Here is a 17,357-nt window from a genome sequence, read left to right on the forward strand (position 1 = left end):
ATCTTGATATATGTATATATAGTATGCACTGCATATGTATCATTTGTGTATATGTGTGTTAGGTCTGAATGTACATTTGCATGTTTTTGCACCAAGGACCGGAGAATGCTATTTTATTGGGTTATGGTCGTAAAGACAGATGATAACCAACTTGAATGGTTATCAACTTATAAATTCTTCATAAGAATTCCATCAAGAAACACTGGATTCAAGAGATCATCCCTGGCATTCAATATCTTTGATGGCATTTCTAGAATCATGGAGAGATTCAGCCCATTGTTCCATTTACACTGAACTGACATTAATCCCAATTTTTTTCATTCTCCCCAGATTCTAACACTCACCAACACACTAGGGACAATTTACAATGGCCAATTCATTGACCAACCTGACTGTCAATGGGATGTGGGGGGAACCTGGAGCCACGGGGAGATCATGTAGGAGGCATGTGTCTGGCTTTGTGAGGCCACAGATCTACTTGTTAAAGTCTACTACTCTATTTAATATTTAATTGGACAAAATCCCTCTGCATACAGTTGGCTTGGTACCGTAGAACAGCACAGCACAGGGTAGACCCTTTGCCCACAATGCCGATCTATATAAAATTATTCCAGCATCAATCCAACCCATCCCTTCCTCAGCTTATAACCTTCTATTTATCTTAATCCAAGAGTCTTTTAAATGTCCCTATTGTTCCAGCCTCCACCACTAGTGTTAACTTTTAAAAGTTAGTTCATTCTAACAATAGAACAATGAGGCTGAAAATGGCATCTTCTTCCAGGGAAGGAGAATCTGACAGCTTCCCTGTTGACTCCAAAGGCTGTTTCCAGGCTCACACCAAGATGTCGGCATAAGATGCAGGCTTGCCACACATTATCGAAGGTGATATGCCTTTGTAATGAGACTCAAAGGATTCTATTGCAAGTAATTAAATATGAGCAGAAAATTCTCACGGAACCATGACCAACATTCATCTCTCAACCAGTGCCGCCAAAAATATGTGACCCGAATATTCATCAGCAGGAAGCGTGTTCCTATTTCACTCCTGAAGGGCTGTTTTCTGTGCTGTATGACTCAATGACATTGTAAAGAAATATTATTTTTAAATGAGAGCCAGGACATTCCAGAAAGCATTTCTTCACGTTAAATGGTTGGTGCCTATCTGAAACTCACTGCAACCTGGAAAGAGCTGGAACATCAAAATGAAAATATTACAACTTTAATGAAGGATTTAGATGATCCCATGTACCAAGATCAAGTGTTAATCAGGGATCACAAAAAAAAAGACTAGCGCTGTTTAGGATTTAAACATTCGCAGAAAACTGCAAGGTAAAAACAAAATAACAAGATTAGTCATGACTGTGGCCAAACTGTATTGGGACATTATGTTACAGCCGCGCAAGACAGAGTATTGTGTGCAGTTCCGGTCACCAGACTGTAGGGAAGATGTGACTAAGCTAGGGGAGATGCAGAAAAGATTTGCAGGCATGTTGCCTGGACTGGAGGAATTTGAGGTGTAAGACACTGGATTGGCTGGGATTGTTTGCCCTGGAGTGAACGAAGCTGAGAAATTACCAAAACTAAAATTGTGAGAGCTTAGGTAAGGTGAACGATCACAGGGGAGTCTAAACCTCGAGGGCATCAGTTTAGAGAAAGAAGGGAAAGACTTAGAAGTGGCCATGTGAAGCAAACATTTCACACCGATGTTAGTGAGGAAATGGAGCGAGTGGTAAAGTGCAATTGGACAGGAAGATGGATGGGAAAGGAATAGAGGGGTATTTGCCAAAGGCAAGCAAATGGGACTAGGTCAGCGAGGCACTTTAGACAGGTTGGGAATGAAAGGGTTAGTTGTGTGCTATATATCTTTTACAATTTTATGAGCCTATTATAGATTTAAGCTGGTTAGGTGGAGTTAACAGCCATGCTTTAATGGAATAGCAGAACTGGCCTGAGGGGCTTCCAACTTCTGGCCCAATGTTCTTACTCAGATGCTATTTATAAACAGAATTGGCTCCTTATTTTCTTACATTATTATAAACTCCATTTCAAGAGTAAGTAATTACATGAGGATATTATGCACATGTGATCCTTCAACTTTTATAAATTATCAAGATCTCTACCTTAAATTGCATTGTTTCCACCTCAGTGTATTTTTTTAAATATTACATTGTTCTCCTCTGACTGGTGAGCAATTCCATCTTTGCTTTTTTGCATGCAATATAATTACCCTTTTCCTGTAATCCTTTTTTACGTTTTAAGACGTGCTAGCTGTTGCAAATTTACATGAAATCTCGTACTTCATGCAGGAGGCTGCCTGAACTCAATAGGTTGCCCTCTCGCTTCTGAGTCAGATGAATTTGGAATCTAATTCCACTTCATGGTAATATAGTCTAATGTACCAAACATTAGACTATTGAGGTGTTAAGCCCAGCCCCCATCTGCTTTCTGAGTGTGGTGGTAGGTTTCCTCCATCGTATATAGGTGTCATTGTCAATTGTATATATGGAGCTGGCCCGCCCACAGATGACTCATACCCTATGACCTCCCCTCGTGGTCCTGGGCCATAAAGGTCGAGCCACCTTTCCCTTGCCGCCATTCCTATCCTGGGGTCAGGGCCAGCAAGGTTCTTCTGTGTATTAAAGCCTAGCGTTCCCTCAGCTTGACTCTGTGATTACTGGTAGCGTTCTACACTGAGGCAGATGAGTCATAAAAGGAGGATACAAAAATTTGAGAGGGTAGAAACCCAGAGCAAGGCGCTGAAATAGTCTTGCTGAATTTAGTTTGATTATTTTTGGAATTGGTACCACAGTCTGCATTGCAAATTATATTACCAAGTTAGTGGCGCAAGGTCTGAAAACATATTTGATTTGTGATATGGAATCAGTGTTATAAACTAGACCTGGCATATTACTAGATTATCCTTAACAATGAATTATGCTGGCCTCTATGTATGATGCCTCAATACTTGTCACATGATCAGTTATGGCCTTGAAGGCTTCTTTCAATGTCATTAATGTTCTCAATGCCACTTGTAACCTAGTTACTTTCTCTGTTTCTCCCAATTCCTCCAGGCTATTTTTTTTTATTATACTTGTATGGCTTTAGGCAGCTTTTAGCATTCACAGATAAAAATTCTTCCTGTTCGATTTTTGTGAAATGCTACTGACTTCCATCAAATTCCCCCTGGGTGTATTTGCAAAGTATTATCGGGATCTATGCAATTGTTTCCACTGTTGATTGTTCCCACTCTGGTCTCTTCCGATCGTTGTTTTTGGCTCACTGTGTAAAAGAAAAAGACGCTCTACTAGAATCTTATAAAGCCACTGAGCAAAGCTAATCAAAGAACTTGTGTTTATTCCAAGCCCATCAGGACTTTGGGATATCTCAATAAAATAAGATTAGCCATTGTTAAAATATGGGGAACCCAATAAACAATTTGAGCACAACAGTGGAAAGGGTCAAGAACTGGTTGTCAACATCTCTGAGGATCTGTCCTAGAGCCTCTACTTTGATGCAATCTCAAAAAAGGTGTCTGAGGAGATTCGGTATGTCACCGAAGACTCTCATAAACTTCTACAGGTGTACTGTGGAGAGCATTCTAGCTGGTGGCATCATTGCCTGGTACCGAGGCACCAACTCTCAGGGCAAGAATAAACTCCAGAGAGTTGTTAACTCAGCCTGAAACATCACAGGTGCCAGGCCTCTTTCCATCGGGGACATCTACATGAGGTGGCATCTTAAAAAAAGCAGCCTCTATCCTCAAAGACCCCCACCACGCGGGTCATGCCCTCTTCACTCTGCTACCATAGAGGAAAAGGTACAGGAGCTTAAAAACGAACACTCAATGGCACAAGGATAGCTTCTATCCCGCTGCCATCCGATTCCTTAATAATCAATGAATCAAAGACACTGCCTTACTTTTTGTGCAGTATTATTTTTATTCTTTTATAATACAATAGACAATAGACAATAGGAGCTGGAGTAGGCCATTTGGCCCATCGGGCCAGCACCGCCATTTTAGATCATGGCTGATCATTACCATCAGTACCCCTTTCTGTTGTAAGATGGTTCTAATATGAATGTTTACACCATGACGCTGCTCCAAAAGCACCGAGTTTCATGACTCGTTCATGACAATAAATCCTGATTCTGATCTCAAAGTCCTGGGGTAGATCGTAGGTCAATATCTATCAACCTACATTCTAAATGGACACCAGGCTTCAAGATTCAATACTAAAATCAAAGATTTCAGATAACTAGTCTTTCCGGTTTGCGTCAGAGCCAGCCCGTTCTGAAGAAACGCACATCAGTAACGTTAACTCAGCATTTTCTTTCTTCACAGAACTCATCCGACCTGCTGACATTTCCAGCTTTCCCACCTACTTCAAGTTTCCTGCACCTGCTGTATTCTGCCTCTTAACACAGGTTCAGCATTTTATTTTTTAATCAGCCTAAAATGCTGATTCTTTTCTCCACAGATGTTACCTGGTTCTGCTGATTATTTTCAGCATTTTCTAATTTTCTTTCATCTTGAGCAGATAATCCATCACTTACTTCACTAATATTGGTGAGCTTGCTGTACATAAATTATTTGTTCAATTCTTTGCATGACTGCAAAATTAATGGGCAATATCCATTTTTCCTGAGAGACCAGCCAGTTAATTTAACTCTGAATCAAAAAGCACCACCCCCTTACAATGGGGCCACCCCCTTACAATGGGGCCACCCCCTTACAATGGGGCCACCCCCTTACAATGGGGCCACCCCCTTACAATGGGGCCACCCCCTTACAATGGGGCCACCCCCTTACAATGGGGCCACCCCCTTACAATGGGGCCACCCCCTTACAATGGGGCCACCCCCTTACAATGGGGCCACCTCCTTACAATGGGGCCACCCCCTTACAATGGGGCCACCTCCTTACAATGGGGCCACCCCCTTACAATGGGGCCACCCCCTTACAATGGGGCCACCCCCTTACAATGGGGCCACCCCCTTACAATGGGGCCACTCCCTTACAATGGGGCCACCTCCTTACAATGGGGCCACCCCCTTACAATGGGGCCACCCCCTTACAATGGGGCCACCCCCTTACAATGGGGCCACCCCCTTACAATGGGGCCACCCCCTTACAATGGGGCCACCCCCTTACAATGGGGCCAACCCCTTACAATGGGGACACCCCCTTACAATGGGGCCACCCCCTTACAATGGGGCCACCCCCTTACAATGGGGCCACTCCCTTACAATGGGGCCAACCCCTTACAATGGGGCCACCCCCTTACAATGGGGCCACCCCCTTACAATGGGGCCACCCCCTTACAATGGGGCCACCCCCTTACAATGGGGCCACCCCCTTACAATGGGGCCACCCCCTTACAATGGGGCCACCCCCTTACAATTGGGCCACCCCCTTACAATGGGGCCACCCCCTTACAATGGGGCCACCCCCTTACAATGGGGCCACCCCCTTACAATGGGGCCACCCCCTTACAATGGGGCCACCCCCTTACAATGGGGCCACCCCCTTACAATGGGGCCACCTCCTTACAATGGGGCCACCCCCTTACAATGGGGCCACCCCCTTACAATGTGGCCACCCCCTTACAATGGGGCCACCCCCTTACAATGGGGCCACCCCCTTACAATGGGGCCAACCCCTTACAATGGGGCCACCCCCTTACAATGGGGCCACCCCCTTACAATGGGGCCACCCCCTTACAATGGGGCCACCCCCTTACAATGGGGCCACCCCCTTACAATGGGGCCACCCCCTTACAATGGGGCCACTCCCTTACAATGGGGCCACCCACTTACAATGGGGCCACCCCCTTACAATGGGGCCACCCCCTTACAATGGGGCCACTGGAATGTCACCTTCGATTTTGCTCTCTAGTCTTTATAAAGGAGTTTGAAACCAGATACACCAGAAGCAAGAGAGCCGCAACTCAGCCACAGTGAATATTAAGTCCAAGAAGCTCTTCTGAAAACTATTCTAATTTATTTACTGTCAACATCAATGTTTGTACAATCAGCAATTAATACTCCTGTACCCTTTTTGGCGGCCAAAGGCAAGTTTCTTCCCCAGTCATTGTTCCATTTTCAAAGAAATGGAAATTTGGGGGGGCATTTATTTAAGGTTGTGTTAAATAAAGGCTAGCGAGCCTCCCTCCTTCAAAGTAACATCAAATGCAGGTATCACATCAATCATCTCACTGGAACAAGTGCAAGATTGACCATGCCTTGCTTAATCAAGTTCAGCAAAGAGACCACTGAATGAGGTGACCTTCAGAAATGAAGGACAGCTTCTATCTTGCTGCCATCAGATTCCTAAATAATCGATGAAACAAAGACACCGCCTTACTGGACACTGCTGTCCTGTTCAGTGATGGTAAGCCCCAAGCATTTTCCCAAATGCAGGGGAAGCGAAGGAACTATTGTCAAATATTTTATTCCTGATTCCTCTCTCAGGGGAAAAAAAAATCTGCATATGGGGGTCCACCAAAGTGGTAAACTCTTAATTGTATCTTCAGATGGGAGCAAATCTGATGAACAATATATGTTAGCTTTGCCTGAGGCATGCACATCATGAACAAAGAAAAGATGAAAGGACTCAACCGGTCAGGCAGCATCCACGGAGACAAGTGTTTAATTAACATTACTGTTGAGGACTCTTCCTAGACAGACTGAGTGAAAGAAAAATTATTTTAAAGTCTAATTGGACCAACTTGGACTCTCCTCAAAGTATCACTTAAGTCTTTGAAATGTTTAGCTGCGTGGTACAGAAAGCAGATCTTTTTTAGGGAATGAAATCTCTCCTTAACTTTATGTGATTCCAGTCACAACAATGTGGCCGGCACTGACCTACTCCCCGACATTTAAGCTGCGTCATAAACAAATTGTTTATTGAAAGAGACTAAATGGATTGGTTGCAATTGGGCGCTGGGCTCTGACCTTTGAAGTTACTTTTGAAGTCTAACCTGCACAAGCCAAATACTAGATGTAGATCTCTGCTACCCCGTTGTTCATGACTTCTGGGTGGCCATGTACGTAGAGGTACGTCAGTCAATTCCAAATATGCTCACTCTCAATTTGTTTCAAACCACAGAGATGGCTGATTTGGCTGTGGAAATGCGGAGCTAAATGATAGAAGAACATCAAAGGATTTGTGCTCATCTGTTTCATTGGTCCTGTGGAAGCCACATGTAAATTTAACTTCACGGACTTTCTACTTTCACTTGTTGTAGTGTAAAGTCAGAATAAATAAGCTTTCATAATGCCTTTACTTTTTATTTCTGTTAGACCAGGTAAAAAGTTCCATTTTCTCTCTCTACCTCCCCCCCCCACCCCCGTCTTTCCACCTTTCCCCTCCTTTTCCAATTTCCCCCTCTTTCCCCTTCACTCCACTCTCCCTACTCTCCTCCTCTACCCCCTCTCTTTCCCTCTTTCCCCCCTCTCTACCCCTCCTTCACAGCAAAGGCCACATTTTCAACATGGAACCTCGTGAGCACGGATTCACCTATTCATTAATCTCCATCATAACCAAATTTTATAATCTAATTCAACAGGGAAACAAAATTGGCTGAGATACAGAGTAACTAGTTTAGTGGGAATTAAATTCTGAGCCCAGCTCACAGTAGGTAAAGTTGCATTTTGTGCATTCTCTACTCTGAAATAGCATTCTATATACATTTACCACTGTCAGTCTTCACGGAGAAACAGGTCTGGTAGCATTTATGATATTAGGGGAAAACGACTATTTAGTACTTTTTAATGATTTATTTCTTTTACTATTTTGAGAGGCATTAAAACCCAAGTAAGATAAATAGTTTGCACGCTCCTCAGCTAATAGCTTTAAATTATTTTTAGATCATCAAGAGTAAAACTGTTCCTTTTTACCATTGGGATAATGAACCATGAGAGTAAAAAAAACTTTTAAATAAGATTAATTATCATATCAAGTAATGCATTCTACATTCTAACATTTTGCTGGACATATCAAATTGATTAGATATCAAATGTTGGATAAAACTTCAGGGCGGCATTGAGAAAACATTGAAGGTGCTGCACTTCATATGGAACATTAAGCCAAAGATTAGGCTCCCATCCTGGGTGTGTAAAAGAATCCACGGCACCATTCCAAAATAGAGCGGGGTGAGGGGTCCCCTAGACATTTAATCCTGATCCAACCTCACTGAAAATATTTCTGTGACCTCGCCACAATTTTTGTGGGAGCTTCTTGTGCACAAATTGGAGGTCTGATTGCTTCCATGATGTCAGTGAACGTACTTCCAAAGCACACTAGATGCCACGATCTGCAAATGCTGGAATCTCTGAGCAAGCAATGAGAAGGTGGAAGGATTAAAAAGGTCAGGCAGGATCCAGGAGATGAAAAAGTCTGTCAACATTTTGGTTCAGGACCCTTTATTGAGACTCTCAGTCATCATATAGGGTCAGGACATTTTACTCCCAATAACTATTTTAAAATTGGTAGAGTTCTGGTCACTGGTCCCAAGATGTTCACCCACTCTCTCTTCAGTCACTTTCCCTACCTCTACAATCTTCAGTCTTCAGTCACTTCCCTGCACATCGGCTCCTCCAATTCCTGTTAATTATTTGGGGACCACAATACAGCCCCATCAAAAGGATCATTCCCTTCTTGTTTCAAAGTTCCACCACTGGAGAATCTCCCCTACAAGCACTGTAGTCATGTCTTTTTCTAACCTAGACTATTTTATATATGTGGGTTTTTGCAACACAGCACAGAAACAGGCTCTCTGGCACTATTCATCAAAACTAAATTATTTATCAAAGTTAATCCCCTTTGTCTGAATTTGGCCCATATCCTCCAGACCTTTCCCATTCACGTACCTGTTAAAATTATAGTAATCTCTACCGCCTCCATGTTCCCACCACACTCAGTGTGGGAAAAACAATGACCTCAGGTCCTTTTAAAATATTTTCCCTTTGTTTTGTACGCTGTAACATGACGTACTAACTCTTATACTCATCACCCTGACCAATGAAAGCTTGCATGCCAAATGTCTACCTGTCTACCACCCTGTCAGCTATGTACTTTTACCCCAAGGTCTCTCTGTTCAACAGCACTTGCCAGGGCCCTGCCATTCACTCTGTATGTCCTGGCTTTGTTTAACATGCTGAAATGCTTCATTTTGCACTTGTTCAAGTTCAATTCCATTTGCACACTTTCCCAAGAGTTCACTAGCTTATTTTCCTGAGCAACAGAAACACAGGTGCTCACTGCACTCTGATCTGCCACCCATTGATGGTTCCACATCAATAAGCAAGAATGCTAGCTTATGGTGCAGGCTCACTGCACACCTGGAAGGTAGCAAATGCTAACAGACACCATCACTAAGCTATTTCCTTGGAATGATTACCACACTATAGCATAGGTGGAAATAGAAGACTGTCTCAAACCAATGTCAAGTTTGGTAGTAAGGTGCATTATAATCCCCATTCTTGAATCTGCTTGTACCCAACCTGGTTGCTTGATATCTAGGAATAGACCAGATTATCAACTCTGACTCAGTGCTCCTCTGTTGCAGGAGAAAGCTTGCTAAATGACAGGGATTTCCACCCTATTACAATTGTGTTGTTGCTCCTACATTGATTGGAGGCTCCGGGTTCTCTGGCACCTGAACAGTCACTGGTTATAGATTTCAAACTGAATGTAAGCCCCAAGTACGACCTTCTTAAGCAGATCCAGTAATGGTAATAGACCTCTGAAGGCTCCAATAACATTATCAAAATTCTCCATTGCCTGTGCACTTATCACTGTTAGACCACATACCTCCAAGGTAGAGATGTGGAAAGAATGACAACATTGGCTTTCTTGTTTATTCCATTCAATGATTTTAAGGAATTAAACATCTGAAGGGAAATCTTGGCTTTATCAGCTGGCAGCTTCACTAAGCCACAACTTAATGTCTTGAACCTCCAAGTAACAAGTGCCCTGCAGTACTGAAGAAATACAGAATTGTCGAATGTAATCTCTTCAAATGTTACCATAAACCATGTATCCCAGTAGTTTAGACCAAAAAGGTAGCCATTTCTATGCACCACCCCCCCCCTTCCCTGTGAAGCAGTCAAATTAGTTGGTTTCTTCCTGCTGACTATACAGGTGTATAAAAAAATATTTTAGGATTTCAGTCTGTGTGTGGCCCTCTCTTAAATATGCTTTTCCCCCAGAGGGGATGGAGGGGGAATGGCTGGTTTATAACATCAGAGAGACCATTTCTTCAAGAGATTACTCCATCGATGTACCTTGTTGGCCTTTACCATTGAACAGACAGCGACCTGCCAGCTCAACATAAATCCTGGACCAAAATTGGGATTCCTTAATCCATTCCGCAAATTTTTATTGAAACGGTCCCTATTATAATCTGACTCCATCATCTTGGTCCATTTGTCTACTTGTCTCCTTCTTTAAGGCACAACGAATTCTTTTGACCAAACTTTCTCCTTACATACCTTGGTGATACATTTTGTTCGACAAAGGTTCTTGGGATGTTTCCATATCTTAAAGATTCGTTGGAGATATAAATAACTAATACTATACTTCATCGAGGACATCTACAAGAGGCGGCATCTTAAGAAAGCAGCCTCTATCATCCTCAAGGATTCCCACCGCCTAGGCCATGCTATCCCCAGGGAAAAGGTACAGACTTGGAGCCTGAAGACAAGCACCCAGCAGCTCAAGGCAGCTTCTTTCCATCTGCCATCAGATTCCTGAATGAACAATTAACCACAGACACTGCCCTTTTCTGACTTTTTCTTGCACTATCTTTTTAATTTATTTTTGTAAAGTGGTTTATATAAATGTTTGATTGTGAAGCTGCCACAAAACAATGAATTTTGTGACATTCTCATGACAATAAATTCTGATTCTGACCTACATTTCGGGTACAGGCATAAAATCTGCAGAGAATTAAGTTTAAATAATGTCACACAGCAAAAAAAAAACAGGCCCTTCGACCCATTGAGTCCATGCCAAACATCATTTTACATTAATCCTATATTAACCCTCTTTTATCCCATATTCCCCTCAGTCCCCAGAGAATACCACCTACCTACACAGCACAGTCAGTTTAATGTGGCCAATTAATCTGTAAAATTAACATCTTGCGGATGTGGGAGGAAAGCAGACCACCTGGATACAGCGCTGACAATCAGGACCGGACCTGGGTTTGAATCCCGCACTGCCTGTAAGGAGTTTGTACTTTCTCCCAGTGACTGCGTGTGTCTTATCCCAACTCCGGTTTCCTCCCACCCTTCAAAAACGCACCGGCGTGTAGATTAATGGGGTGTAATTTGGGCAGCATGGACTCGTAGGACCAAATTGCCTAATTTAATTAATTTAATTCTGTTTTTTTAAAAACAATGTCAAAATCTGGTAGTTGTAGGATCTCACTGTGTGAAGAAGCAGTATGCTTCTTGCATTACAGCTGGAAAGCACTTGGAATTAAAGGTTTATTCAGTACAAGGTGTGTGGCATGGAGATAGAACAGTCAGCATTGCCAGTCCATTGCCGCAGAGACTTTCAATCCTCACGTCAGCTGTCGTATGTATTGAATGTATTCTCTCTGTGACTGGCTTTGTCCCACATCCCAATAGATTAGCTGGCTACTGTAAATTACATTATGCTTGAGCAAGTGGAAAAAGAGTTTATGCGAATCAGAGTGAAAGATTGATAGGGCTTCAGCTAAGTGGGAGTGGGACTGATGAGATTGTTCTGTTGTGAACTAGCATGGAACTGATGGATTGAATGGCCTCTTGTGTCTGAGAAGCAAGTAAGCCTCTCTTTTTTCTGCTACATGTTATTTGCTTGGCACTAGGGATCCCAATTGAGGCATACATTGCGTGTCAAGACAGTCCCAAAGCAACTAAGGCCTGTGAGAAACAGGAAGGCCAGTTATCCTTCAATTCACCCAAGTAGCCATCACCTGCCCATGCTCCTTTGCCAGGTAGAGATGGAGGGCCCCCTCCTATACATTATCCTGTTTGGCATCAGAAATTGTGATGGGGTCAGGTACAAATACAGAGAGATTGCAACAACCAGCCTGGAGTTGGTATGTCTCACTGTCAGTTCAATCATGCAACGTGCAATCTCAAGCAACTGGAAAATCCATTTATCTGAGATCTTGCCAGGAAGGTGGAGGCTGAAACATTAGAGGCATTTAAGAGACTCTTAGGCAGGCACATGGATGGAAGGAAAATGGAGGGTTACGGGGTAGGGAGGGTTTATTACATTTTTGTCAGCACGACATCGAGGGCCGAAGGGCCTGTAGTGTGCTGTAGTGTTCTATGTTCTACCAATCCTCATAGGTGTTGGATAACAGCAACCGCTGCAATCGTGTCTGCCTGTCCCGCATCGGACTTGTCAGCCACCAACGAGCCTGCAGCCGACGTGGACTTTACCCCTCCATAAATCTTCGTCCGCGAAGCCAAGCCAAAGAAAAAAAAAGTATGGGGAGAGGGTTAGGGAGGGCCCTTTTCATCCCCTCAGACACCAAATGAAGGAGGGGGAGTACACAAAACAATTTCTAATCATCATTCATATCAACTCCACAAGATGGTTATCTATCTCAGGGTCACAGCTTCAGTTTCAACTTATCCATCACCATTCAAATCCCGAGATTGATTTTCAACCTTCGAGCTTTCTCTTATTATCCTCCCAAACTGTCTTTTCCCTGGCACCTTACATTAGTCCCTGTTCTTCTCTATCAAACACTAATTAAACAACATCCTGCAGTGTCCTGCAACAACTGAAATATTTACCGATTATAAATGTTTAATTTCTGTGACCATCTGTTGGAGTCGTGCTGGATTGCTCCCTTTCACATGCACCAATTTTCTGTCCCTTCCTCTGATGTTGGCTGCCTCCTCTTCCCCCTCTGCTTAATAGCCATTCCCATTCCTCACTCTTCTGATCTTGTTACACTCTCCTCCCCCTCCACTCCTACTCAACGTCCCCTCCCTTCTTTTTCCACTTTGCCCCGCACCCCCACCATCTCCTTTGCTCTTTTGACTCATGTTGGCCCCCTTCTTCCTGATTCAAGCAACCAAAGGGCATGTGCTAGTCTCAGGAGAGTGGGCGGTGGGGAGCGTTCATTCTTTGCACCAGCAGTATGTCTCGTGCTTTTCATGCAAGGTTCATTGATTTGGATGCAAGAGCAGGAGAAATTCGAGGTGCGTTTCTGTCAATTACATTATGCTTGAGCAAGTGGCAAAAGAGAAGTTTATGGGAATCAGAGAGTGAAAGATTGATAGGGCTTCAGCAAAAATGGGAGTGGGGCTGGTGAAGTTGTTCCATTGTGAACTAGCATGGAACTGATGGATTGAATGGCCTCTTTGGTCTGAGAAGTAAGTAAGCTTCTCTCTTTTCTGCTACATATTATTTGTTTGGCACTAGGAATCCCAATTGAGGGTTCTCAGTTTTTCAATTCCTCCCCGTGTTAGTCCAGATAACAGGCTCAAAGAATTATGCTCTTCTGAGATGTTAGTTGATATTGGGCCAGGGGTCCCTTTTACGCCCCTTGAGGCTTGACATTAACAATGGAAGTTGGAATTAAGGATGCCATATTCAGAATGTCCACTAATCATTCCAACCCCAGTATTCTATTTTTTAATAGAGAACAGATTGGATTCGGATTTTTGCACAGCCCTCCTCCCAGAGCCATTATGGGAAGACTGGGACAAATTTACCCCTCAATACTTTGGAATTAAGTTGAAGTTGTGAATATAAAGAATTAATCAAACAAAACTGGACAGTGTACTGTGGTTCAGATCACACCCACTGTTAAATAGAAAAGGACAGGGGATTCAGCTCTGAAATTCTACACTATTCCTCCTCTGTACCTTTGCTTCCCATTTTAAGATACTGGTTGCTACCCATTCTCTTTGACTAAACCTTTGGTCACTGTTGCAAACATATGTGTAAAGTGCACTTGATCAGCTTTATCACTCCAAAAGTGCGACAGAATTGTGACTAATTGTCGTTAACACATTATGCTTCCTCCCCATATTGAAAAAACAGAGGCCTTGGGTCAATATTAATAACGACCTCTGAGTCACTAATGAGGAAGAGATATTATTGTGTTAACTTTATTCTATGTCAGTGGTCTCCCTTTTGTCACGAACCTTGAAACAAAACTGAGAACACTTGCAGACCTCACCTAAATGTATTTTAATGTGACTTGATTTGAATTGGATGAAAGAAAGGGAACCCTCTGCCAATCGAGAGTGTAACAATCTATTATTCATTGCAGAGAGCACAGCAAGACATTAACTCCTTTGCTTCATCATCAGACTCAACCTCGCATTGCACTGAGTGAACAAAGTCTGCAGGAGAAATCACGTTTTAAACAATGAGGAATCAAAATTACACAGAGCTCGTCTTCTGCACAAAGATGGAATTACTCAAAGAGCAAATTGCCTTTCTGTATCAAGGCTACATCTTATAGAACCTCAAGGATTTAGGTTTACTTCAGCGGACTGCAACAGAAACAAACTGGGGGAGAATGGAATTCATTATAAGAAGAGCATTGTTAATTATGAGCATCTACATTTCTGATCTGACAACATATCAAAGCACACTGGGTCCTGGATGGAGAATTTTTACAAGTGCAGTCGTCTCTATTTACTGTACATATATGGTCCTCATGCTACCTTCTATTATTCATGAGCAATTCTACTCTCTGAATGCCAGTTTTTTCTCTCTCTTTATATTTGACCCCGTGCTGTGTTGACATTATCTCCATGTTTGTCTTTTTCCAAGCTTTGGAGCAAGTTTGCTTGCCTTTCAGTGCTTTTGTGCTCCCTTTCCCCACCCCCACCGCTTCTCTCCATTATGCCTCCCCGTATATTTTCTCTCCCACTCTGACAGCATTCTCCCTGCTTTCGGTCTCTCTTCCCTTTGCCTCACTTTCCTATTTTTTCCCCATACATTCTCCATTCTTTCTATTTCTCTCACTCTCTTTTCTTGCTCCGTCCCCGTCCAGTTCTCCACAGTGAGAACCCAACTCATGCCTTACGTTTCTCACCACAAGATTCTAACCCACTCTGCAAATCTATTTCGCTTCCTTTAAAGATGCCCTTTCATAAGATTCTGCTTTATATCCAACACTCCTCTGAGTAAAATTCTTCAGGATGTTATAAACGATTATTAACATTGCAACCCTTGCTAAAATAGAAGGCAGGTGAACCAGAAAGGAACTGGATGAACACTAAAATAATCGATGCAAAATAAAATGAAAACAGTGCAAGTAGGAAATATGCAACAGGTCTGTGTGTATCTGACAGGAGGAGAAATCAAAACATTTTCTCTCACCCCTGTGGACACCCCACACAGTTCTGAAAGAAAAGGGATATTGTTTAATCTTGCTTTAAAATATGAAAGACCTCCTTGATATATATCGAATGCTCTAATTTTCCTTCAAGTTCTTACATAAATAAAGCGTAATTAAAAATAATGAGTAGAAACACCATTCAGTTTAAATCTAATCACACAGACATAACTTGTGAAGTTGCATTAGGAGGCTGTGCTGGGTTGAACGCACAGCAATTAAGTACAGTTTACGTGCACTGAAAAAGAATGCCTCGAGTCATTTTACTTTTAAGCCTCACCTCGCTCATGGTTAGACCGCCAATGCCTCCCTGCAGGGTGATTAATGTGGTGCTGCTTTCTCTCTTCAAGGTAGTTCAGATTCACACTATCAGAGCTCAGTACCCAGCTCTCTGCACTGCCGATCTCTGTGAGAAGATCCTTTTAAACTCAGGCAGAACCTAATGTCATCACACCTTCGAGAGAGCCAATGGAAATTGCCGTTCTAAACTTCAGCAACCTTGTTTGGCACGCTCTCATGCCACCCAGTGTTTCAAATATTAATACAATCCTTCAAGGTACTAACTCAGCTTCTCGCTCTCGCATACTCAAGGGGAAAGAAAGCAAGCCCTATCGATATTTTGAAAGAGCTTTTTTTTAATCTGAGGACCAGTCTGACCTCTTCAGTATAGTAAAAAGACACCCAGAGGGATTTTGATTCTTATGTCCTGCTTTTTGTCATCTTGCCCTCTCACTGTTTCTGCATTGACCCATCATATTTTTTTAAATCAAACAAGAAACCAGTCGGCTATCTGCTTCACCCTGTCTGTTGCCACAGGTCAGGATGGGCTAGCCCTGTTCAAAGCCACGTTGGCTCATTTTAGCCTGGAATTCAAAGAAGACTATATAATATGCTCTGTTATCATAACCTCACAATATCCCATTCATTGAGCTGAGTTTGAGCTGGTGAACCATTTACTTCTTTGCCGTCCTCTGCCGCTCCTTGGGGGCATCTTTAGTGTATTAAAGATGCAATCTAAATTCTAGTCAGTGGTTCACTGACCCTTGTTTTAGACGCAACTCGATTCCTTTTGCGGCTCACCTTCCACGGTCTGATAAGGGTGGGATCGGATTGAGAACTATCTGGGGGTGCAAGCGGCAAACTCCCAGTCATTTTCATTCCTTTTTCCCATTCCAAAAACAGACCTGTCCCATCCTCAGCCTTGTCAGCGGCTCGACCGAGGTCAAATGTGAACTCGAGGACATGTAAATCAATCTGGGTGGCACGAGTAAGGAATTTTAGTACAAATGACTTAAAATGAAACAGCAAGTGACCATAACCATATATAACAATTACAGTACGGAATGCAAGGAATACTTCACATATCAGTCAACAACTATGGAGTGAGAAACAAAATCAACATTTCAGATCAATGATTGGTTTTCAAAATGTTTATCTTCGCTTTGCAAAGGTCTGGCTTTGAGAGTTCCCAGAAGAGTTATCTGTGCTAGTTAGGGTAGAAGGCAGATTTATTTCACCATAAATTCTTTAGCTTTGCTATAGGGATTGCCGATCCATGGTATTGAGCATGTATTCAGCAACAACGAGGAATCAAAAAGTGGCTTTAGCTTAAAGAAAATTCTCTGGGCCCCAACAATATCAATTGCCACTGTGTTGTATGTTCTATAAGGGACATTGAGCAAAGATTTGGTGGGGACGAAGTATTCCAAGCAATTTTGTGACAGAGGAATGTGACAAGAGGTGGGGTGGTTTAGAGATGGACTTCCAGAGCCTTGATCCTTTAAGGCTCTTCCTTGAGCCAATAAATCAGAAAATAAGAAGGAAGAATGGGGTTGGCGGGGGAGCGGGGGCTTAAGGGGCAAGAAGAGATGGGGAAGAGCAAGTTCATGGAGATATCTGAAGAAAAGGTGAGAATTTTAAAAATGAGGTGTTGCCCAAAATGAGGCTAACAAAGTCAGCTAACACAGGAGTGGGAGGGGAAGAGGAATT

The 17,357-nt window shown here is 42.9% G+C and overlaps 1 protein-coding gene across 1 annotated transcript in view; it reads right to left on the reverse strand.

Moving 5' to 3' along the window:
• Positions 1–15,790, reverse strand: part of LOC138739778 (calmodulin regulator protein PCP4-like) — a 64,203-nt gene extending 48,413 nt beyond the window's left edge. Inside the window, exon 1 of the mRNA XM_069892349.1 lies at positions 15,649–15,790. Within this exon, the coding sequence (XP_069748450.1) occupies positions 15,649–15,657 (9 nt within the window). The 5' untranslated portion in view covers positions 15,658–15,790. The remainder of the gene's footprint in view (positions 1–15,648) is intronic.
• Positions 15,791–17,357: the final 1,567 nt, after the last annotated feature.

Source organism: Narcine bancroftii, chromosome 7 (assembly GCF_036971445.1).
Source record: "Narcine bancroftii isolate sNarBan1 chromosome 7, sNarBan1.hap1, whole genome shotgun sequence".
Taxonomy (NCBI): domain Eukaryota; kingdom Metazoa; phylum Chordata; class Chondrichthyes; order Torpediniformes; family Narcinidae; genus Narcine; species Narcine bancroftii.